Source organism: Mesoplodon densirostris, chromosome 1 (assembly GCF_025265405.1).
Source record: "Mesoplodon densirostris isolate mMesDen1 chromosome 1, mMesDen1 primary haplotype, whole genome shotgun sequence".
In the NCBI taxonomy this organism is placed as follows: Eukaryota; Metazoa; Chordata; class Mammalia; order Artiodactyla; family Ziphiidae; genus Mesoplodon; species Mesoplodon densirostris.
In genome coordinates, this window is record NC_082661.1 from 3,279,507 (window position 1) to 3,303,050 (window position 23,544).

Sequence of the window (23,544 nt, forward strand, 5' to 3'; positions counted from 1 at the left end):
GACCAGCAGGGGCTCTGTGTGAAGTCATCTACAGAAGGAGCAGAACGTCTGCTTCACCAGCTGAAGGTTTCAACGGCTGCTCCTTCAGAAGCGATGGACGCCCCCCACTGCACATGGGGAAGCTAAACAGTAAGAGCGCTCTCTACATGCGTCGCCTGTGCTGCTCAGTGAGCACGGGGAGGCCAACCTCCGGAGGAAGGCACGTGAGAAGCAGCTTTAAGAGTATAACATGATTCCATCACAGACAGCCACGGCGAGAAAACTATAATCCCCCCAACGTACAATACGCGTGAGCATTCTGCTGGTAGATGCCAAAAATCAAAGTAAATGCTGGTCCAGGAGGACCAGTGTTCTTCCACAGAACCACTCAGAATCTGCAGGTGTAACAATACTTAATACAGAGTGTGTAAGCCCTCTTGTTTAAAAAAAGATTTGTGCGCATATGCGGTGTGTGTAAATCAGATAGGGAGGGTGTCACAGAAATGCTTATAAATATACTGGGGCTCCTACGGAAACACTAAACGAGACTAGAGAAGACCTGGTAACAGAAGTGGGTAAAAGCCTGAATGCAATCCACACGGACGAGGTAAAACCAAGACACAGAAACTGGGCAGAGAGGAAGCCGAGCACTTCTCTAAACTCCCTGGAGTTGTAGCTGTGAGTCTGGCTCAATCCAGAGGGGCACTGAAAAAAACTACAGAATTCACAAACGAGATGAACCGCGGAAGTCATTCTCTGGCTCCTGTCCCACCCAGCCTCAGCAAAAAGCTCCGTGGGCTCACAGGGGACAAGAGACCCTGGGTGTGAACTCGACTGCCTTTTGGGCCTGGGGCCCTGCTGGACCGCCCTGCATGGCACATGCATGCTATGCACGATCCGTCTCGATTTTGGATGGAGCCATCTCCACTGCAGGCATATGTGGAACCACCACCACTGCCCGGGACTCCAGAGGCAAAGCTGAAATTAACTGGGTGGGAAATGCCGGTTCACCGAAGGCCAAGGCACCCAGAAATGCCCACTTCAGAGCCTGAAGGAAACTTGAAGTCAGTACTGGACCCCAGAGGGAGCAGACGCCCACAGCAATTTCAGCACGACCCCCAGCTGGCCCTGTCCTCGGCCTCCCCCTGCTCTCTTCCGCGTCCTGGCCTGTCTTCAGTTTTCTTTGGTGCTGCTTCTCGACCAGCTCCCTTGTTCAACTGTTCCTCCAGATCCTCCTCTTCTCCTTGTGGCGTGCCTGCACCCTACGCCCTGACAGCCGCCACCATCACCTGCTCAATCACCCGAGCCAGGGCCCGCGGCCTCCCAGCACGCCTCCTCCTGCCAGCGTCCCCACGTCCCCCTCCGATACGGGCTCCACCGGTCCTGCGGCCAGACCACGTCCAGGCCGGTTCTACTGCCACCGCCCGGGCTGGGGCCTGAGCCCCTCCTCCCCCAACCGTTTTAACCCCACGCCTGCTCACCCACGCCCCCCCGTGGAGGGCCGTGACGCCACACTTGACTGCCCACCCCAGGCCCGTCCTGTGCTGGGCGTGAGCTCCGTGGGGGTGGAGCTGTCACATGCATTACTGTGCCGTCCCCAATGCAGGTCCCCCAGGCACAGGGCCTGTCACACAGCAGGCACTCACGTGTTTTGAGTAACAAACAAGTGACTCTAGCTTAATCCTAAATTTATTCAATGTTTTTATCACAAAAAGACCCACTTCTGTCACTTGATACAGCAACTGGAAATAAAAATTCTGGATGAATCTGACACAAGACAATGGTTCAGTTCAATTCAAAAATTAAACTCATTTAACCTTTAACTCAATTTAAATTCTCAACTGATCAGCATTCAAGAACTATCCTGTACATTAATACCAAGGAGCTGATCTAATTACTGATACAATTTAAAGAAAATAAATTTAACAAACCAAATACATTTGGAGAGTTTACAGCTTAAATGACATTAACATTTTAAAAACAAAAGTTGAAAAGTATTCACCAGTCACAGATGGTTTAAATACCAGAAAATATTAGAGATACACGAACAATAAAAGTTCTGGAAATCAAAATCCAGAGGCAAAAAAATATGAGAAACGTATGTCGATGGTCTCAGATACCACACAGCTTTATTTTCACAAAACGAGAGGGGCACGGCCGTGAGGTGCAACCTGGCTCAGAGGAAGGAGTCCAAAGAAGTGGCTCTGAGTCCCAGCCACCACGCTCCTCGTGTGGCATCAGCTCTGTCCCCTGGGAAAGGGGCACGGACGGCATCACCTGCCTAGCTTTAAATACCAGCACGTACGCATGACCACCGTGTAAGTCTGCCGTGCACACGTGCGTGAGGTAGGCAAACGCACACGAGGACACAGCACGGTAGCCCTTCCGTTCCTACCACAGTAGGTGTCGGGCCGGAATTTTCAAATTAGACGTGAAGTGGTGAACATCCTACTTTACAGACACTCTCATCCAGGCTCCCAGCGCGAAAGTCACCCCTGTTCTCATTACTAAACGCACCCAGGAACCATCCCAGGGCGCTCCTCAACTGCTCAGAAGGTCGAGAAGAGGTACCAGGGAAGGGAAGGTCAGCTCTGGTAGGGGCCGTCTGCGGTGAAAACCGAAGGATGGAGAGGCGACAGCCCCCTCTCCCCCGAGACCCTGGGACCCGCCTCCTGCCCGCCCCCAAGTCCTCCGCTGATCAAGCGGCCTCAGCGCAGGGCTGGGGAGCTGCCCCAGGGCTGCACGCCGCGGCCGGCACTCAGCTCCTCCACAAGGCCCGGCCCTTCCAAGGGGAGCCCCACTTACCGGGTATCTGTCTGATTCCCAGCAACCCAGCCTCTTCTGGAAAAAGACTCCTGGAGAAAATGGAAATGACCTCCAAGATGTTGCAACACTGTCCTAAGTTCCACTCTGTTTCTCTCGGGGTTGATTTAACCTCATTCCTCTCACAAGTTGAATGAGCCTTTAGCTAACTTTCCCGACCGCAGCTAATTAGATGAATGGGGAATAGGGTGAGGACCGTAAGAGGCTGGCGACAGGAGGCCAGCAAGCGGGTGGGTGACACCAGGGGAGGCCCCAGACCACAGAGCTGGGCGAGCAGGTGGGCAGCGAGGGGGGGCCCGCCCACGTCTAGGCCCGGCTGCCGCACGGCAGTGGCGCCTCCAAAGGGCCGCGGAGGGGGGACCAATTCCACCAGAAACGGCCCCTGCAAGACCACAGGTCCTGGGCCGGCCTCCGCCCGAGAGCACACGGTCCAGGCAGGCCCTGCGGGCCTCAGGGTGAGGCTGACACGCACTGGGCCCTTCCCTTAGGGGGAAGGCTGCTGCTTGGAGAAGATCTGGATAGAGCCCAGAGCTTCTCATCAGCACACCATTTCCCGCAAGGCGAGAGTAAACGCGGATGCTGGTTACATCCCAGTAACTGGGGGAGCCCTGCACCCAGTGAGGGCGCTGCGGGGACCCGTCCTCCAGGGGCCGCACACCACACGGCCCACGTCTCCTTCTCGTGGGAAAAGGGAAAGGCTTTCTGTGGCAGCGTCAAGGTGACAGGAGAGCCCTTTCTCCGGGCAAGCTGCGGTGCCATCCTTTCAAGAGCAGGCGTGAACAGAGGGGCAGAGTCCGACACCTCCGGAAGGAAGGTGACCGTTCTGAGCAGAGGGTTTCAGGATATTCCACATGCCCGGAGGAAAACACCCAGCTTCCTCCGCTTGGGATCAGCCAATTCACCTCGCTCACCCTCAAAGTGCTCTTACACTCCAGAGGCTGGAGGACTTGCAACCGCGGCCCGCCCCACCCTGGGAACAGGGGAACTCCCCCCGAGACGCCCCCACGGGAGAGCAGCATCCTGGCGTCCCCCTCATCTCTCCAGCCACCAGCCTGAACGACGACACCACCGTCCCTCTCGTCACGGACCCTGAGAGTGAAGTATGCGCACGGTCTGTGTTACTGACCACGTAAGTCAGGAGAGGAACTCGCCACAAGCTACTGATAAGGCACCGCCTGAGCCAGAAGCCGGGAGGGAGGGAGGCCCCTCCACACGGCCAGGCCTCGGGCTCACCAGGGCACCCAAGCACTTGCTCTGAAACACAGACGACTGCTATGAAGCCACAGAGCTGGGCAACTTTTCCTCACAGAAACATGCCTATCTGACTCAAGAGACCTCCTTAAGGAACGTTCTGTAAAATAAAACAATTACATTTTTAAGGCCACACAACACAAATCATTATTTCGAGCCACCGAAGAAAAGCAACGAGACAACTCAACTAGCTGCAGGTAAAATTCCTGCGGCGCATGTTCTGGGTGCCCCTTTCCTGGGAGCGCCTCTGCAGGTGTTTATCCGTAAGAACACTTTCTTCTCTTCCTTGAAAGACCAATTATAACAAAGCAAGTGCTGCGTCTACGTTCAAATTTCCTAATCTGTGGGGAAGAAGGAACTTGTGAGTTTCCCAGGAAGGCCTTCATGACCTGCGGATCTCAGGAACTATCTAGAGCTGGGAAGGGGCGGGCCGACGGGCACCGAGGTCCCCGAGGGGCCAGCAGGCGGCAGGCCCAGGCCGCGCGGGGTCAGTGGCCCCAGACAGGCCCCTGACAGCCTCACGTCCTCCTGACGGTCCACTGACTTGCTTTAAATATTTAAAGATGAACAGGAAGCAGCAAGTGCACATGGAAACCATCAGTCCCCATCCGCTCAAACCGACAGACCCGACTGGACGTCAAGAGGCCAACTTTCCTTCAGGAAGGCCTCAAGGCACCTTCCTTCCTTCAGTGGAGTGACGACTTTGGCACATTCTGGGGGCGAAAACCGGCAGTGCACCTGACGAGGCAGGCGACCCCCTCCCAGGTAGAGTGCACAGGCCCCGCCGTGACACTCTCCCAAGGTCCCTGAGGGTCCTGGCCCACGCCCATCCCCCCTCGGCTGGCCGGCCAGCCGGGTCCGCAGAGGAAGGGGAGGCCTGAGCCGCGTGCCTCTCCCAGCCCTCAACACCAGAGCGGGCACGTGAAAGACGCCAGGAGGCAGAAATGACGAACCACCACGACACCGTACACTCCTGTCAAGTAGAGCACAGCCTGCGTCGTTTTTAAGTCTTTCAAGATACAGCAAGTTTTACAATGGCGTACTTTGGCTGGACGTTTTCAGTTGCATTCTGCATTTTTCTAAAAAGCTTTATATGGAAAAAATTTAAAAATGAAAAACAAAGGTACATCTTTGACAGACTTTGAAGCACATGCAATTAATTCTCTCTAGCCTCCCAGATCCGAACGTCCTACTGCTGTTTTCGTAATGGTAAGTATAACCCAGGGCTGTACGGTCCGTTTTCAAGTAAATCAAACACTACAATCAACGTTATGGAAAACTAAGCAAGCCCGAAAATAACATTAGAAAAACCAACATATTCTCCTGCCCTTCTCCTTAGATTTTAGACATTGTGGGGCATGATGACGGGGTCAAAGCTTCACAGCCACATGAAGATGGAGTGGGGAGAGATCGGTCAAGCTCTCGCAAAAGACAGTCGTGAACGGACGCTTGATATTGGCAGGAAGTGATAACATTGAGACTATTATACCACTTTCCAAACTGATATTCTTCACTCATATTTTTAGGAAAGGTGAGTAATGTAACTTACACCAAAAAGAAATCAAGGATCACCGTATGAAGCCATACGCACAGGAATCCTACTTTGTACAGAAGTGTGAAAGGAAGTTCACTACAGACAGATGTCAGGGGCCAACTTCTAATTTATCTACTGAAGAAACCAGCACGGCTTTGGAGGAAACGAAGGTGCCAGGACTCACAAGAAGGAGAGTGAGAACAGGGGCCCAGAGTCTTCAGGACGCTCTGCTCAAAACCCCCTCGCGGCCACCGTCCACCACATCAGCAGAGCTAGAGGACACAGCCCTGGAGGGTGCAAATGGCTCCACCTGCAAAAAGCCAAAGCAAGGGAGCGCCCCCTCAAGGTGGGTGAGGGCAGCGCCTACTTCTATCAGACAAGGGAGTTCTAATCAGAAGCCTTCCTACCAGATCCAGGTGGCGTCAAACTGGAAGAAAAAAATTCCCCCACATGACTCCTTCAGAAAGTAGAGGAGGGAACACTTCCAAACTCACTTCATGTGATCAGAAAAACCCAAATGCCCGAACCTCACAAAGACATCACCAAGGAACGAATTACAGACGAACACCCTTCATGAACTTAAACACATAAATGCTAAACGAAATAGCAAATTTCAACCCGTCATACGTAAGGGGGAAAAAAGGCTATACCATGAATTAAATGATGTAGTATAGCAGCATTTCAAGATTGGTTTAAAATCCAAAAATTAGCTTACTTCACATTTAAAGAATAAAAGAGAAAAACAGGATCGTGTTGATACATGCAGAAAAACCATTTAACAAAATTCAACAGATTGAGGAAGCATTCTCAGTGTGAGAAAGGATGCCTATTAAAGCCAACAAGGCCAGCAGTCACCCTGATATACTTGAAGCTTCCCCCTACGACTGGAACACGGGAAGGAGGTCCACTGTCATGACTTTTTATTCAACGTCATATTGGAGGTTCTAGCCAGTGCAACAAAAGAAAAAAAATAAAAGGCAAAAAGATCATAAAGAAAGAAGCAAAGTGTGTTTACTCACAGACATCATGATGTTCTACAGAGAAAATCCTAAGGAAACTGCAAAGAATTCCTGGAACTAAGAAGTGAATTTAGTAAGATGGCAGAATAAAACCAACATACAAAAATCAAGTGTTAGGTACCAGCAGCAGTAGTTTAAAAGTTAAAAACAAAAAAATTAAGCTGACTTAGAATACCATCAACAACAAAGTATTTAGAAATCAACTTTACAAAAGACACACCAAGATCTTTAAAGTGGAAACTACAAAACACTACTGAGAAAAATTAAATAGAAACTAACCAAATGCTGAGCTAAACCACAGTCAGGAACTGGAAAATTCAATTTAAGAATTGGTACAGCCGCTATGGAGAACAGTATGAAGGTTCCTTAAAAAACTACAAATAGAACTACCATATGACCCAGCAATCCCACTACTGGGCATATACCCTGAGAAAACCATAATTCAAAAAGAGTCATGTACCAAAATGTTCATAGCAGCCCTATTTACAATAGCCCGGAGATGGAAACAACCTAAGTGTCCATCATCGGATGAATGGATAAAGAAGATGTGGCACATATATACAATGGAATATTACTCAGCCATAAAAAGAAATGAAATTGAGCTATTTGTAATGAGGTGGATAGACCTAGAGTCTGTCATACAGAGTGAAGTAAGTCAGAAAGAGAAAGACAAATACTGCATGCTAACACATATATATGGAATTTAAGAAATTTAAAAAAAGTCATGAAGGACCTAGGGGTAAGACAGGAATAAAGACACAGACCTACTAGAGAATGGATTTGAGGATATAGGGAGGGGGAAGGGTAAGCTGTGACAAAGTGAGAGAGTGGCATGGACATATATACATTACCAAACGTAAAATAGATAGCTAGTGGGAAGCAGCCGCATAGCACAGGGAGATCAGCTCGGTGCTCTGTGACCACCTAGAGGGGTGGGATAGGGAGGGTGGGAGGGAAGGAGACGCAAGAGGGAAGAGATATGGGAACATATGTATACGTATAACTGATTCACTTTGTTATAAAGCAGAAACTAACACACCATTGTAAAGCAATTATACTCCAATAAAGATGTAAAAAAAAAAAAACAAAAAAAACAATTCAAACGAGGTCATATGGTATAGCAGGCTGCCTTAGTCCATCAGGGCTGCTGTAACAGAATACCAGAGACTAGATGGCTTATAAACAGAAATTTACTTCTCATAGCTCTGGAGGCTGGGAAGTCCAAGATCAAGGCCCCAGCAGACTGGGTGTCTGGTGAAGGCCTGCTTCCTGGTTCACAGACAGCTGTCTTCTCGCTGTGTCCTCACATGGTGAAAGGGATGAGGGAGCTCTCTGGGGTCTCTCTTATGAGGGCACTAATCTCATTTATGAGGGCTGTGATTGGGGGTTAGGATCAACACCCTAACATTCAGCCTACAGCCCAGGCTTAGCACAATAATGGCACAATAAAAGATGATTATTTGAACATGAAAAAAAAAAAAAAAGATGTCAACCCTCCCAAAATTGACACACAGATTCAATGAACTCCAATCTAAATCCCCATAGGCATTTTTGGAGAAACTGACACCTTAATTCTAAAAGTAACATGGAAAATTGAGACCTAGAAACCAAGACAATTTTCCAAAACAAAACAAAACAAAACGGGTGGTGGGGGGGTGGAGAGCTGGAAGACTCACATTAATTCAAGACTTATCACAAAGCTACATCATCAAGTCCGTGTAGCACTGGCACAGAAGAGATGAAAAGATCAGCTGAACACAACAGTGTCCACACATCTGTAACCCACACACGTATGAGCACGTGACTGATTTTTTGACAAAAGCACTGAGGCGATGCCATGGAGAAAGGAATTGTTTCCCCACCCCCCACCTCGCCAGCAAATGATACTGCAACAACTAAATATCTGTGGAAAAAACTGAGTACCTCAAAACAAGGTAATTCAAGGTGATGGAACACAGATCTAAACATAAAAAGCTAAAATTATAATGTTTTTCAAAGGATTTATAAGAGAATCTATTTGTGAAATTAAAGTAGGCAAATATTTCTTAAACACACAAAATATCCTGAACAGAAAGGAAAAAAAAAATTGGTCTTCCTCCAAATTAAAAACTTCTATTCATTAAAAGACATTATTAGAAAAATAAAAACACAAGTCCCCAACTGTGAGAAAACCATCAACACATATATCTGATCACCAAATTATAACCAGAACTACCAATTGACAACAAAAACCAAGAAAACACCAACTAAAAATGGGCAAGAGACTTGCCTCACAATGAAAGCTTGCTGAAAACGGTGTTCAAAGTCAGTCATCAGGAAAGGGCAGGTCACCACCACAATGAGAGAGAGAACACTTCATACCCACCAGAGTGGCTGTAACTTTAAAAACTACCATCACCAAGTGCGATGAGAAGGCAGAATAGCAGAAACTCCCATACGTTCCTGGTGGAAATGTAAAATGGTAAACTTTGGGGAACGTGTTGGCAATTTCTTACGAGGTTAAACATCCATTTGCCATGCAATCCAGCCATGCAATTCCACACCTAGGAATTTACTCAAGAGAAATGAAAACGTACGTCCATAAAGAGGCCTGAACAAGAATATTCATAGCAGTTTTGTTCACAGTAGCGCAAACTTGGACAACTCAAATGTCCATCAACAGGAGAATGAATAAACAAACTGTGGTATATTCCTAAAACAAACTACTACTCAATAGAAAAGAATGAACTACTTACTGACACACAGAGCAACACGGGTGAACCTTGAAAACATTGTTGAACTGAATACAAAAAGAAGTATGTATTGTATGGCTCCATCTATAACGAGCTCAAGAACAAGCAAAACTAACCCAACATGACAGAGATCAGAACAGTGGATGCCATTGGGGAGGGGGTGACTGAAAGGGAGCACGAGGGTACTTTCTAGAGTGTTTTATGTCTTGGTTTGGGCTGGTGGTCGTGTGGTCGTACACATCTGTGAAAACTCACTGAACTTTACGGTTAAAATCTCCGAACCTTCTTATGCGATTTTCACCTCAGTTTTTTTAAATAAAAGAAACTGTTAACTCCTGAGTATTCACACAGATAATTTTTATGCCGTTCTCTACTTCTGAAATATCCCTCCCCAAATTAACCACATACAACGGACCGCTGGTTGCCCTCCGCGCCCCCGCCAAATCCGCTCCACGCAGAACTGCCACCTTCAGCCCGCACACGCCAAGCTCCGTGCTTCCCGCGTGGCGTGCCCAGCAAGGTAAGAGAAGACACGGAGGATGCTGCTTCTGGAAACAGAGGGCATCCCCTCCTTTCTCTCTCCTCTCTCTGCTGCTTGTGAAGGGGTGTGGCAGCTCGCACCCCAGAGTCTGGCCTGCAGATGCCGAGAGGAAAGCTGAGGGCGCCAGACTCCAGTGACCATCCCGCCAGCAGACCCAGCATCACTGCTCCTCTGCCAGGGCTTCTCCTCCAGAGAAACCGGCTGCATCTGATTAAACTGTTACTTGGAGGAGCTTGTTTTCCACAGATGAACCTAATCCTAACTTGATTCAGAAAGTACAGAGAGTAGAAGCAAAGCTAAGCCTCATCTTCACTCTGTTCTCACAATTCCTAATGGACATTTAAAGCATTTGAAGAGGGGTTTTTCCTCCTACTTTTTCTTCTCCAAATTCATTTGCTCCTTTTTTTACAAAAAAAAAAAAAAAAAAGAATTCAACACATAATTTCTGTGATTTACTGTGCAACTGAACACGCTAAAAGACAAAATGACATTTTCCCTACAAATTATTTGGTGCCTGTGATTTTCTGAACACTACAGCCAGATGGTTCTCATAGAAATCAAGAAGACTGTATTCATATAATTCAAAGGTTTGCTTATTTTTTGGTCTTAAAAAAGACTATTGATTGTAACGTGCAGCTCTACAGGAAAAATCTCGACCAAGGAGGTGAAAACTGATATTTATTACCGCCCTTGTGCTCATTATAGCCATCTCTGACAGCGGTCCATTAAAATCAATTTTTATGTTTCTTATGTATTTTCTTTTTCTAACATCCTTGGCGCTGTGTTTATTAGCCCGTTAAGACAAATGCTGAGCAAAGGAGTGGGTGGTTTTTCCCCTCTTCTGTCAGAAATAACAAGAACTGCAATTTTAAAATACAACTGCTACTCACAATCAATGAATGGAGGAAACTGAATGTTACGTTTCAGAACAAAACATTAAGGAGTGCTTTGAATTTTTTATGGTTTTATAATTAGAGAAAATAAATAGTGGAGATCGTTCAAGAAAGAGAAACGTGTTCCGTGAGAAATGGCGATACCCTAACTTCATGCTAACAAGGGGATTTCATACCCTTTCTCCTCCGCTGCGCACACACACCAACAGCCAGACACCATCTCCAAGAGGCCCAGTGGAGCTCCTGATTAAGCAATTCCAGGACTTTGGAATAAAAGTCCATCAATAAAAAATTCCATTAACAAAAGTCCCATAAAAGTTCATTACCTGGCAGACTGATGAACAGTGAACGCTGGTCCTGGATTTAAAAATCAAGATTAAGGAAGCAGCTCCCTACCACCAAACTTCCAAAGAGATTCCCACATCCCACTTGCTTAAGAATCAAAGCATTCAATGCAGTCCATCAACACCTCTATAAATGTATACATTAATACGTCTTGGGGCTCCTAATTACAGGTTATGTCCCTGTGGTTAATCGGAGGTGGAGGGTTCCCGGGCAATAAGCACAGATGCTGAAAACGAACAATCATGGCCCTACCATTTTTAGAGAGATGCTAACTTTTGTGATTGGTGGCGTGTGGCTACGTGTTACCCTGTGATCAACGGAGAACAAGCAATAATCATATTCTCTCTGTTGCTTTGAACAAACCAAGCAGTGGGTGTCACACAGGACTCTCACTCACTCAGTGTCCGGCATCTTCTGGCCGTGCAGCTTTATCCTGTGCAGACCCTGCTCACAGCCAGAGATCTCGATCCTCCCCAAAGGGCTGTCCATCATTTTGTATTTCATTTCACAGGTCTTGTTCATTCTCCCAAGTACCTAAAGAGAAACAAATTTTAAAGTTAAGCATATGTGAAAGAGTTTGGTCATTTCTAAAGCACAACAGAAGCCCCAGTTATTCAAGACATAAAACATCTTCCAAAGCTTTTCCCCCATTTTTGTAATTTAACCATATAATGTGTTATTTTTATAACACAGTCACTTTGAAGACAGAAGATTACCATAATTACCCAGAGCAGCCAGCCAACAGTTCACTCTCCTTTCATCTCCTTAAATTACGATCTCCTGGTGGCTCAGTGGTTGAGAATCTGCCTGCCACTGCAGAGGACACAGGTTCGAGCCCTGATCCGGGAAGATCCCACATGCCCGCGGAGCAACTAAGCCCGTGTGCCACAACTACTGAGCCTGCGCTCTAGACCCCGGGAGCCACAACTACTGAGACCACAACTACTGAAGCCCGCGCACCTAGAGCCTGTGCTCCTCAACAAGAGAAGCCACCACAATGAGAAGCCCACGCACTGCAGCGAAGAGTAGCCCCTGCTCGCCACAACTAGAGAAAGCCCGCGTGCAGCAACAAAGGCCCAACGCAAAGATAAATAATTAAAAAAAAATTTTTTAATTACCATCTCCCTATTCTTATTTATCTTTAACCAACGCATAGTCAAAGATGAAATGAGTTCCTTTTAAAAAGTACCTAAAGCTATTTAAAATAAAACAATTACCAACAACACTTTCAGTAAAAACTGAAGACAAAACATGGGATATTTTGAATAAAGTATGTTTAAAACTAAAGCATTATGAAATGAATTACAGAAACGGAGCAAGATCCGACTCAGCAGCAGCCGCGGTGGGCCCGCGCGTGGGAATCCCGCTCTTACGGAAGCGCACGGACTTTGCTTGCGTTCAAGCCAGAGTACAAAAGCTATCCTATCAGGTCCCCTCCACGCGAACAATTCTGAGATGCTAATTTTGGTCAACCCAGTGGAAGTTTAAAAGAAAGAACAGATGTACTAAGAGCAGCGAGAAGCCTGTACCAAGGTTTGGGCAGGCTGGCGTTTTGTAAAAACCCCGCGGCCTCGAGGGGAGGCCGGAAGAGAGGGCCGTGGGGAAGCCCACCCGGGCCGCCTCGTCTCCCCGGCGGGTGACTCCTGCCCCGCTACCCGCACACCTCCCTCGGGCCACCTCACGCGCCAGCACTTCCCAGGGTTCCGCCCTCGGCCACAGCCGCCCCGGAACCGGAACCGAAGCCCCACAAGGCCTCCCTGCGAGCTCCAGACTGGAAGGCAGGCTGCCGCCTGGCTCTCCTGACCTCTGCGTCCTAGAAGCGCTTCACGTGAACTTGTCCAAAACCATAACCGCGCGTGGGCGCTCCGCCTGTGCAGCGCGTCGCTGAGCCGGCTACCACCCGGCCCCGCCCCCAGCCCCACCGGGCGGTGCTCCTGGGCCCCCGCTGCCCCCGCACCGCGGCGCCTGTCCGCACACGCCCGCACCGCACTACACGCCGGCTCTACCATTTTCAGCTCGTCTCATTCATTTGCGCCCGTCCTCCCGGACTCGCTCACCAACCCCCACCTCCCCGAGGAAGGGCGCCCTCGGGCCCCCTCCTTACACCCGGGGTCTTCCCGCTCCAGCCACCCTCACCTCGAACACCACATCACTGCTGACGACACGACGGCGCTACAGCAGCTCAGCGAACCGCGGCCCGCCGGCCACACCTGGCCCAGCGCCTGCTTTTGCAAGGGAAGTATTCCTGGGATGCAGCCATGCTCATTGTTTGCAGGTTGGCGGCTGCCTTCACGCTCCAGCGGCCCTAAGTCCGTGGGCGCCCCTCAAGTGCAGCAAGGGTTCCAGTATCCAGGCCTGGACACCGGGGACTGGCCTCTCCCTGACTGTCCCGTCTGCCCCACCTGGCCTGGTGTCTGCTTTACAGTGAAACCTCAACACGCCCCCATCACCCTGACCCCGCAGGTTCTCCTCCCTTCTCTGTGCCTCCACCTGCTCCACCTCCCAACAGCCCCAGGACAGAGGCGCACACACGTCTATGCCTTGAAGAAGTCAAGCACCATTCCCAAAACCCCATGGTGTGCAAGCATCACTCCCAAGATTCCATCCTAAACCCCTGGGCCCCAGAGCTGCCCTGGTCAACATCCCCCTTTCTGTGCACAGTGACAGGGGTCTGAATCGAACAGCTCTCCAGTTCCCCAGTGAGTGGACACAGGATTTTGCTGGGAAACCTTCTCAGATGTTTGCCCGGCATCGGAGATGCTCTCTGACACCTCATATTCCTTCCATGGCTCCCCACTGCCTGAAGGATAAAAACCAAAAGAGTCTTCCCACCCCCTCCACTCTGTCATGTGGAAACAGGGATCAGACCAGGCAGAGGGAGATCATGGCCTCCTACCCACGACCCCGTCACCTTGAGAAAGTCACCTAAACTCTCTGAGACACAAGTGCTTTTATCTTTAGGACAAACGATACCTAAATCATAGGGCTGGCACGAGGGTTAGCGGGAATGTGTGTAAAGACCTGACATCCCCGAAGGACTTAGGATTACTGTTATCCCTGCCACAACTGACATTCTAACCCAATATCCTTGGCCTTTGACCTTGTCACCCAGAGTGCACTGCTCTCCTCCCTAAATTCTTATCCAACAACTTCAAAATCCTGAACGTTCTTCAAAAGCCAACTGCCACCCCTTCTCCCAACCCCCTGGGTGTGTCCCCTCGCTTCCTGAAGCCAGAATCAACTCCTGACCTGCACCCGCTCACATCTGTGGACATTTTCCATCACCCTGAGCTTCTGGCAGGCGACCATGCTACCACGAGTCAGGGCCCCACGGACGGCAGGTGCATTATACATGTAAGGGGTTTATCATATGTGTGTTGAACCAGATCATGAGCGTGTCCACCATCCGGGCCAAGGGGCCAGCAGAACATTTCTCCGAGCACAAAGTGTGTTCGGAGAAAGGGTTCTGCTGGCACGATGAGAAGCCTGGACGCGCTATCCCCTTCTGGCTGACGCCCTGCACGTTAGCGGGTTAAGAGCTCTGAGCAGTCTTGCAATAGAAGTCAGCTTCGTTTCTTTACCGAGCACTAGCAAACGTGTTCACCGACCCGTGCCTCCTACCTAAGTCCCTGTTCAGAAGCTGAATGAGCAGGCCTCCGTCAAGATGAAGGCTGTTTCTCAGCAGATCCAGGCTCAGGGCCCTGGCTCAGGCCTCAGATCCGGAGCCTGACAAGTCACGAGCCCATGGCAGGCAGGACTCCTGCTGGCAAGCCTCCGAAACTGATGCTGGCTAATTTAAGCACAAAAGCAATTTACTGAAAGACGTTCCATAACTCACAGAACTTCTGGGAAGGCTGGAGAAGCAGGCTCAGAAAACGGTAGGAACCAAGACTGGCCACAGTCCAACCACAGCCAACACCAAGCCTCAGGATACACCTGTGGGAACAACGAGGGACTGCAGGCACGCAGCCGGCGCCGGGGCCGCCGGGGCCACCGCCCCCCCCCCCCCCCGGGAAACAGGATGTTGCAGCCGCCGTCAACTCCCTGCCGCCCGGGCTCCCTGTCACTTGTCCTTGGACTCAGGCCCAAGCAGGTGCCTAGAGCTCACGTGGGCGCCAGGCCAGGGTGTACCTGTGCCGAGTGGCCAGGAAAAGGGACAGCCTCCAGGAGGGCTGTGTCCATGCCAGCCCCGCTCAAGCACACGGCCTGGCATCGCTGCAGAAATGAGACCAGCACACAGCCGACTAGGAGAAGGGTGAATGTTAGATGTCCACTCCTCTTCCCAGGCCTCAATTTTCTCATCAATAAACTAAGAATGGTAACCTGAGTCCACCAGTCTCGCTGGGCTGTTCTGAGGGGCCCAGCTGGAGAAGACAGGAAAAACGGTGAACGGGGCGGCTGGGCACTCCTGCAGCTTCGAAAGGACCTCTGTCGTACTCAGCGCATGCCCAGCTCTCACCCTTGTTCTGAGGAAAGGCTGGGGAGACACATCTGGGTGCGCAGGGCAGGTCGGGGGTAGGACAATGAAGGTGACCGGGGGCGCAGGGGCACGAGGATTTCCTCCACATGGGAGGACGAGCAGGTCTCCAGAGAGCTCAGGCCCCTCGCTTCTCCAGGAGAAGGGCCTTGCACGCCACCAAGCCGTCCCAGGAGCCGGGCTCTGAGCACAGCCTGGATTGGCCGAACTTTGGAGGCCACTGGCCTAGAATGCAGGAGAAAGGCAGCCAGCCAACCGCGGCATAGCTGGAAGGGCTGCCTCTGGACCAAATAACGGCCTCACACTCCAAATAACGGAAGGGCCGCCTCCGGACCAAGCATCGGCCTCACACTCCAGCTCCTGCATCTCTGCATGGGACCAAGAGGACGCTGAAGCTCGGCCTGAAGCCGCCGTGCTGCCCCCAGTGCCCAGCACCAGCATGCACCGCCCGGCAACACGGCACTGGCACTGGCCCTGGACCACCTGGTCTAAACTCATGCCCCAAGTGCAAGCTGCCCCCTCGTATTGAGCAGCAGCTCCGCTGGCCTCCACAGAACATGGTGAGTCAATCACAAACCATGCCAGGAACCAACAAAGAGCAATCAGTCCTTAACAGGAATAACTGGCAAGCTCAGAATCTGGGTTCTGAACAAGTGGCACGTGTCACTTCTAGCCAAATCCACTCAGCTGGTCATTTAGTTATGTGACGTCTGAGGAGGTGAGCTCCTTAGACTTCCTTATCAGTTAAACAGAATGGAAATCAAACCCCACTTCAATTTTCCTGAATGTGAGGATTCCCCGGAACTACCTCCCCTAAGACTCGGGCCTGGTACTCACAGCCCAGCTCCTTCTGGACTCGGCCTGGCTGAGCTGTACTTTCACCAGCGCCTCTGGGTTTTTAAGCCCATTAGCAGAACCACTGCTAGTCAAAGATAATGCACCATAACCCACCAACGGCTACTTTGCCAGAAAAAGAAAAGCTGCTATTTTTATATAATTTTATACCAACCCAGCCAGAAATGGTGTTTGAGGCTCCACAGAAACCTATGCATGACTTTCTTTCCTGTCGACAGCCAGGGCATTCAGCACAGAGTCCTTCCACGAGCAAAAGTAAAAATTAGCTGAATACTGCATCCTCCTAGGTAATGGATAAGGTGTCCCCAGGACAGAAGCGCTGGGCCATTTGGCGTGGTGTGTGTGTTGACGAGAAGCCCAGGCTGAAACAGCAGGTGTGCTGCAGGTCCCGCAGAGCTGGCAGGCCTGGCGAGGAGGTGGGGGGGTGCCTGCAGACAAGATGGGGGTGTCACAGACACCAGGAGGGACCCGCGGGGGCTGAAACGGGGCAGCGGCAGGAACAGCGAGGCTTCCACAGCGGGTGAATGCAGCAGGGAGTGAGAGCCTCTCAGCACAGGCTGCTGGGAGGTACCGTCTGGAAAGCAGCGATTCCAAACACACACGGGGCTGCCGTGCACGATGGCTGCACAAAGATGCGGGTGGAATCCTGAGCCCCAGGAGTGTGACAGACCCGCCCGACACCCTCCCACAGCGACGTCCCAACACTCCACTCCAGAGGCCAACCCACCACCAGGCTCCAAAGATGAACTCTCACCAGGAGCTTCATCAACTAACACCCGCCCAGAGAAGGCCATGACTGTGACCCCCAACAAGTGAGCCAAGAAGGCAACGAGGCCCAGTAAAGACACCTGCTCACTGTGGACTCTACAACGTTCACAGCCCCAGCCCAAGTACCAAGTCCAGGGCCAAGCAGGCTCCCCACAGCCTCACAGGGGGACTGCTGCTGGGCGGGGAGGGTGGCTGCCACAGGGGAGCGGGGCCACACGCTGCAGGAGAGCAGCTAAAAATGTTTGGAGAAAACGACATCTACACAGAGAGCTGAGTTATAACAAGGGGCCGGCCAGGAGAGAAGACGCACGTGGAAGCAGGCTGAGGCAGACAGCCGGCCGCAGAGCCTGGGAGGCGGGGGATGAGGCCCAGGGGCCGCAGGAAGAAGCGTGGGGGAGATGCACAGCCTCCACGGGGTCAGTTTCGTGTCTGGCTTCCTCCCTGAGAAGCCCCAGAGCTTCAAACAAGGGGGAAATCCACCAGGTTTGCCTTTTCAAAGGCTCCCTCTGGCAGCTGCGTAAAGAATAGGTGGGAACAGAGGACGGGAGTCGTGAAGGAGACCGTGGAAACGGTCCACCGAGGCATGAGGATGAGCCCAACCAGTGTGAGGCAGAAGGGAGACTAAACAACGAGCCATAAATAAATAATAATAAATAAATGTTTAATCAATACCCGAGTGCCCCTTACGCATGAGCCACCGGGCTCAGGTGCTTGAAACTGTAACGAGACAACCGTGGTCTGCCGGGGGAGGAAAATGACCCACAAAAAGCAAATCATGCTGAACAATCTTTGCCACTTCTCTATAGGTCCAAAATTATTCCAAAGTAAAAGTTTATCTCAGAAAACCAAGAGAGATATGGTAGCATCATTTGAAATATTTACCTGCATCTTTCTACCTGCATTTTCTAAGTTTTCCACAGTAAACCTGAATCCCTTTCACAAGGATAAAAAATTGTATTAAAATTCAGTGTAATATAAAACACAGGTGATGATAGCAAATGTTCTACATTTATCACTGTCTCAATCTCACACCTGCAAAACAAAGGGCTGTTGATACTCTTCTGCATAAAATAAAAACTTAGAGGTCTGGAATTTTTTTGACTTTTAAAAAAAGAAAGGTCGAGTAAAACAAAGACACACGAAAGAAATCGCGTCTCCTTCTCTCCCATCCACCACAAGTCCTTGCAGCCCCCCAACAACCTGGGGCCCTCCCTTCCTGCCTGACCTGGTCTCTCACCAGGACCCCCAATTCACTCTACTTTTAATGCTCCTTAAACACACAGATGTTGCTCTTGCCTCAGGGCCTTTGCACCTGCCACTCACGCTTCTTGAAATGCCTCCCCTTCACGTTCTGGCACAGTGGCCTCTGTCACTTAACTCACAACCCTGCTCAAACATCACCGTCTCAGAGAAATCTTCCTAAAGCAGTCCGTCTCCTCTATCCGTTCTTTCCTGTCCTTTCCTTTACAGCACTTATGGCACACGAGATCACACTAGATTTATTTTATTGGCCATGCATCGCCTTCACTAGAAAGTAAGCTCCAATACAGTAGCAAATGTTACATGACAGCTCTGGGCAATGAGTAAGAAGTCTGCCGAGAGGTCTTGTTTTGATTAAAAAAAAGAAAGATTCTTCTGTGGCTGGCACCATCTCCTCCCCTTTCCTCCTTCCCTGACACTGCAGATGTGATGTCTGGAGCTGTGGCAGCCATCTGGTGAACACGAGGCAAAGGCAAGCGACTGGAGAGCCCCTGGCGCTGACACCGTGAGCCACTACCACACCAGTGCTGTCTGTTGCTAGACTTCTACTTGTGCAAGAAAAAGAAAGCCCTGCTTGTTTCAAGCCAGCATTCTGAGGATTTCCTGTTTTCTTCAACTTGAGGCTGTCCTAACTGATTTTTGCTGTATGCTAGCACTCAATGCATCATAGCTGCTCAGTAAATACCTGTTGAATAAATGAGCTAATTATCCGAATCACTCAATTATACCTGATGTGAGGACTCGGAAGGAGAACTCCAGGATTAACGAGAGCCCGCAGCTGGGGTCTGGTGACCTGAGGCTTCCTGGAAGAGGTGCCTACACAAAAAGGCAAGTCGGAGTTTTCTGGGGGCAGGATGAAGGAGAGGAGTGCCCCTGGCAGGCAGGTCGGCACCTGCTAAGGCCCTGGTGCTAGAGGGAGCACAGGGCGTCTGCGAACTGAAGGAGGCAGCGGCCACAGGAGGGAGAGGACCCGCGTCTGAGAGGAGCCCGCTGTGGCCGCTGCTGCAGCGGTGAGTGCCACCGCAGGGGCAGGAGGGCAAATGGTAGCGCCGACGACCCCAAGAACATCACGGGCAGAGAAGGGGAGTGCTGGGTCTGGGACGCTGTAACCACACCCGTGAAGACAGCGTTATGATGTCTGCACCGGTTCTGGGGCTCAAGAACAGAATCTGCTCCAGCAAACAGCATGCCGTGCAGGTTTCCAAGCCAGAAAGAGGAGGGAAAAGTTTTACAAGCCAACCATCCATTACTCCTAAGCACCACGTTTACAGTTGCGTAAAATAGGGGCTGTCCTGGAACCAGCAATCCTGAAGCCGCCAACTGGAGGCCACGGGACCACCCTGCGGCAGAGGCCTCGGGAGCCCCGTCGGAGGACAGGGAGGAAGCCAACCGTCAAAAGCCCAACAAACCAGTTTCCAATGTGCCAAACCCACATGTTTGGGAGTTTAGAACTAGCCCACAGGGTCCTGCGGAGGCTGCAACAAGCCAGCTCTTTATTTCCCGAGAGCAGCAGGGAGCAAGCTTACACGGTGCGAAACCACGTCCCTTAGCAGAGTCCCCGAGCTGCAGGGACAACCGGGCCCACGGCTTTCTGGGGGACAGCACAACGGCCGCATTTAGGACACAGATTAAACAGCCAGGCTCCCCATTTCCCACTCTCATGAAGCACACACCCTGTGCCCCCCCAGCCTGGCAGCCTGGCAGACCCAGGTCCCTGCATCATCTCCGTGGCAGCCACCTAAAGCCGCAAAGTGGCAGGGAAAAAAATCGATTTTTCATGGCTATTTGGAGACCTCTGCAAAAGTGAAGTGAATTCCGTTTCACCTCTCTTTTAACATGAATGGTGTTTAATGTTCTGAATTCAGCGGTTGGCGCCAGGGGCCGGGTTCCCACTATACCAAAAGCAAGAAACCCAGAAACAAACTGTCTTCTTTCTCCTTTGCTTGTAGTTTTCCAGGCCGGCCACGCCTGTCTAAAACCTGTCCTTCCGGAACTGTCTTCACAGTCCTGCTCCTTGCACTTTTAACCATCTCTAGTATCGGTATCCTAGGCAATGAAAAATGACCAGAAAGGGACTAAACAAAGAAATCGTCTGCTTTCTTACAAGCAGTGTACAAACAAGGTGCCCAGATGTTTGCTACTGTTATCTCCGCAAGGTCAACGGCATGTGGCCCACAGCTGAGCTCAGGCCTCCCCCACGGCGGCCCCATCTCGGGCACCTCCGTGTTGCCATCAGCTGCGTGTGTGAACTGCAAGCTCGCTGGCACCATGCGCACTGATCAAGGGGAGCAACCTACCTCCGGCTCCTCCTGACGTCAACCAAGTCATCGTGAAATGAAAACTAGTTTTACGATCACCCTGCTGAACAGAGAATAAGAAAAAAGCATCAGGGAAGCACCCTTGTCCTCATGACTCAACATCAGCCCACCTAAGGATCAGGTGTCAGGGATTATTCTCATTAGAAAAAACACATGTGTCAAAGCCCTAGAAGAGAGAAAACACTTCACACCTATCACCTCTTAATTAACCTGGCAAAGAGAGGCTGGGAGAAGAAAGTGGATGGGACTGATCCCCACCAGGTGTAAAAGTCAAGAAGGAAAATGCTGGGGAGAAGGCAAGGCCGGTGGCTGAGACCCGGCTCCCACTGCCACTAGGCCAGGGTCTCCCCAGTGGAATTTCACCAGGTCACATTCAACAAAGGGCAGCTGTAAGTATGCCTCAGTTTATTATGCCCTAACAACCAAGAAAGGTTCAACTGGTTGAAATGACTTTGCCAAACAAAATACGGGCACTGCCATCTGGTATATCAAACTTAGAATGGATCCAAAAGTTGTGCAAAAACATCACTTCACGTCTACACAAAAACCTGCAAATGGATGTTTATGGGAGCTGTATTCCCAATGGCTAAAACCTGGAAGCAATCAACATGTCCTTCACTAGGTGAATAGCTAAATAAACTGCAGCACATCCAGACAATGGAGTATTAATTCATTGCTAAAAAGAACTGAGGTATCAAGTCATGAAAAGACATGGAAGAAACTTAAATGCACATTACTAAAAGAAGCCAATCTGAAAAGACTATGTACTCTATGATTCCAATTATATGGAGACAGTAAAAAAAAAAAAAAATCAGTGGTTACCAGGCTTGGCGGGAGCGAGGGATGAATACCTAGGGCACAGAGGATTCTCAGGGTAGGACAACTGTTCTGTGGGATATGGCGGTGGTGGGTACATGACATTATACATTTGTCAAAACCCATGGAGGGTGCACCACCAAGAGTGAACCTAATGTAAACAACGAACAAAGGTTTCCCTCCTTCTGGCAGAGGATGTTGGCAGCGGGGAGGGGCACACATGGGGGGGGCAGGAGGTATATGGGAACTCTCTGTGTAACTCTGCTGTGAACCTAAAACTGCTGTTCTAACTTGGCTGTGAACCTAAAACTGCTCTAAAAAAATAAAGTTTACTAATTTAAAAAAGAACCATTCCAAAGCCTTCTGTTACGGCCCTGACATGGAAGGGAAATGATTCTCCTTGTTTGCTGCTAAATTTCAGTGAACCCAGCTACGTGCACACACAAAAGGAGAAGAAACTCTGCGTTACAGTGTCACAACTAGGCTTCCAAGTTAAAAACTGCTTCTACAGGGATCCCATAAATACTGTGCTCTGCCCGTTCTGAGCTTACACACAGACTTCCAGGACGTGGGATCTGTGAGCACCTTCCTGATTGACGACGCTCTGGTCCTGAAGAATACCCATCACAACAAAGGCAGGGGAGTCAGGGCCAGCGCGGAGAACGGCCAACGCAGCACCACAGGCACGTGCATCTTGTTAAAGCGCTCAGCGTTCACCAGTCGCCTAAACAACTAGCTCCGAGCAGCACCTTATAAAACAGCCATGAAAATGCCTGCCAATCAGAGCCGCCATGTTAGAGGGACATCTAAGGAAATTCTTTCACTGGTCTTTAAAACAACCATTTCTAGATAAAAACAGGTACTGTCTCCATTTAAAAACTATACTTAAAACTCAGTTTTCCTTTCCAAACTTTTCATTTTTGTTCATGTTATCAAACTAAGGTATGAGCCATGCAGGAAGGTTTAACTGCTTTTCTATTCTGAAGCTCAAAGGCTGTTTTGAACCTGTGCAACTACACAGAAATTAGGGAGCAGCCAGAATACAAACCCACATAAGTCTGTGTGGGTAAGAGAGATCCCACACAGAGAAAAGTGCATCAAACTTACATGTGTACAGTTTAACAAATTGCTCCAGAAATCTCTTGTATTTCTGCAGTGTCAGTTGTTACTTCTCCTTTTTCATTTCAGAAATCTCTTGGAACTCCAAGCATTTTTGAAAAATATTTCCAGGTACAACACCAAGGTGGTAACTACCACTCCCATATCCATTCCAACAGTTTATAGCTAAAATAGCTCTGGATCTTGCCAAAAACTGGTGCATGACACCAGAACATGCCAGAACACTCTACAGTAAGACCCATAAAGGTCTTCTCTTAGAAGTATCTATCACTTAGTAACTATCACTTATTTCTTCAAAATAAGAAAAAAGCGCCCCTACTAACCACGGCGCTGCAGACCACAGTCAGATCTACAAAGACTCTCCGTGAAACGAGACACCGGTGTCAAAGCAAGCTCCGACCTGAGCGTGCGTGCTCGGGGTGCGCGGTGGAGCCCACGCACGTGGAGCCACGGGTGAAACGCTGTACACCGCCCCGGCTAATTAATTTCAAGGAAGAAAAGTTTTACACCAAAATGAGCATGAAACAGGAAAAGCACAAGTTTGTTCATAGGTTTCCCACTTGCCGGGCTCCCAGGCCCCGGGACACCAGTCACTGCCCGCTCTGCCCCCTGCCCTTTGGTGGAGGACGGGAGAAGCCCCGCTCTCAGGCGCTGTTTGCGCCGCTGACGCCGCTCACTCCTCTCCCGGAAATGCACAGGGAACGTCTGAGTACTCAGCGAAGGAAGAACTGTTCTTTAACAGCAAATGTGTCACCAGCCGGAAGACCAGATGCACCAACGATGACAGGAAGCAGGTTACAGAACCGAATGAAGC

The 23,544-nt window shown here is 50.1% G+C and overlaps 1 protein-coding gene across 3 annotated transcripts in view; it reads right to left on the reverse strand.

Annotated features, from left to right (window-relative positions):
• MGMT (O-6-methylguanine-DNA methyltransferase) overlaps positions 1-23,544 on the reverse strand; it is a 296,186-nt gene that overhangs the window by 224,069 nt on the left and 48,573 nt on the right. For 2 of the 3 annotated variants that reach the window (XM_060095174.1, XM_060095073.1), the window contains exons 1-2: positions 20,775-20,839; positions 11,515-11,651 (exon numbers count right to left, since the gene is read on the reverse strand). In XM_060095174.1, the coding sequence (XP_059951157.1) occupies positions 11,515-11,639 (125 nt within the window). In that variant the 5' untranslated portion in view covers positions 11,640-11,651; positions 20,775-20,839. Of the gene's footprint in view, positions 1-11,514; positions 11,652-20,774; positions 20,840-23,544 lie in introns of those variants that run through there. The other variant, XM_060095105.1, reaches the window with a different exon arrangement.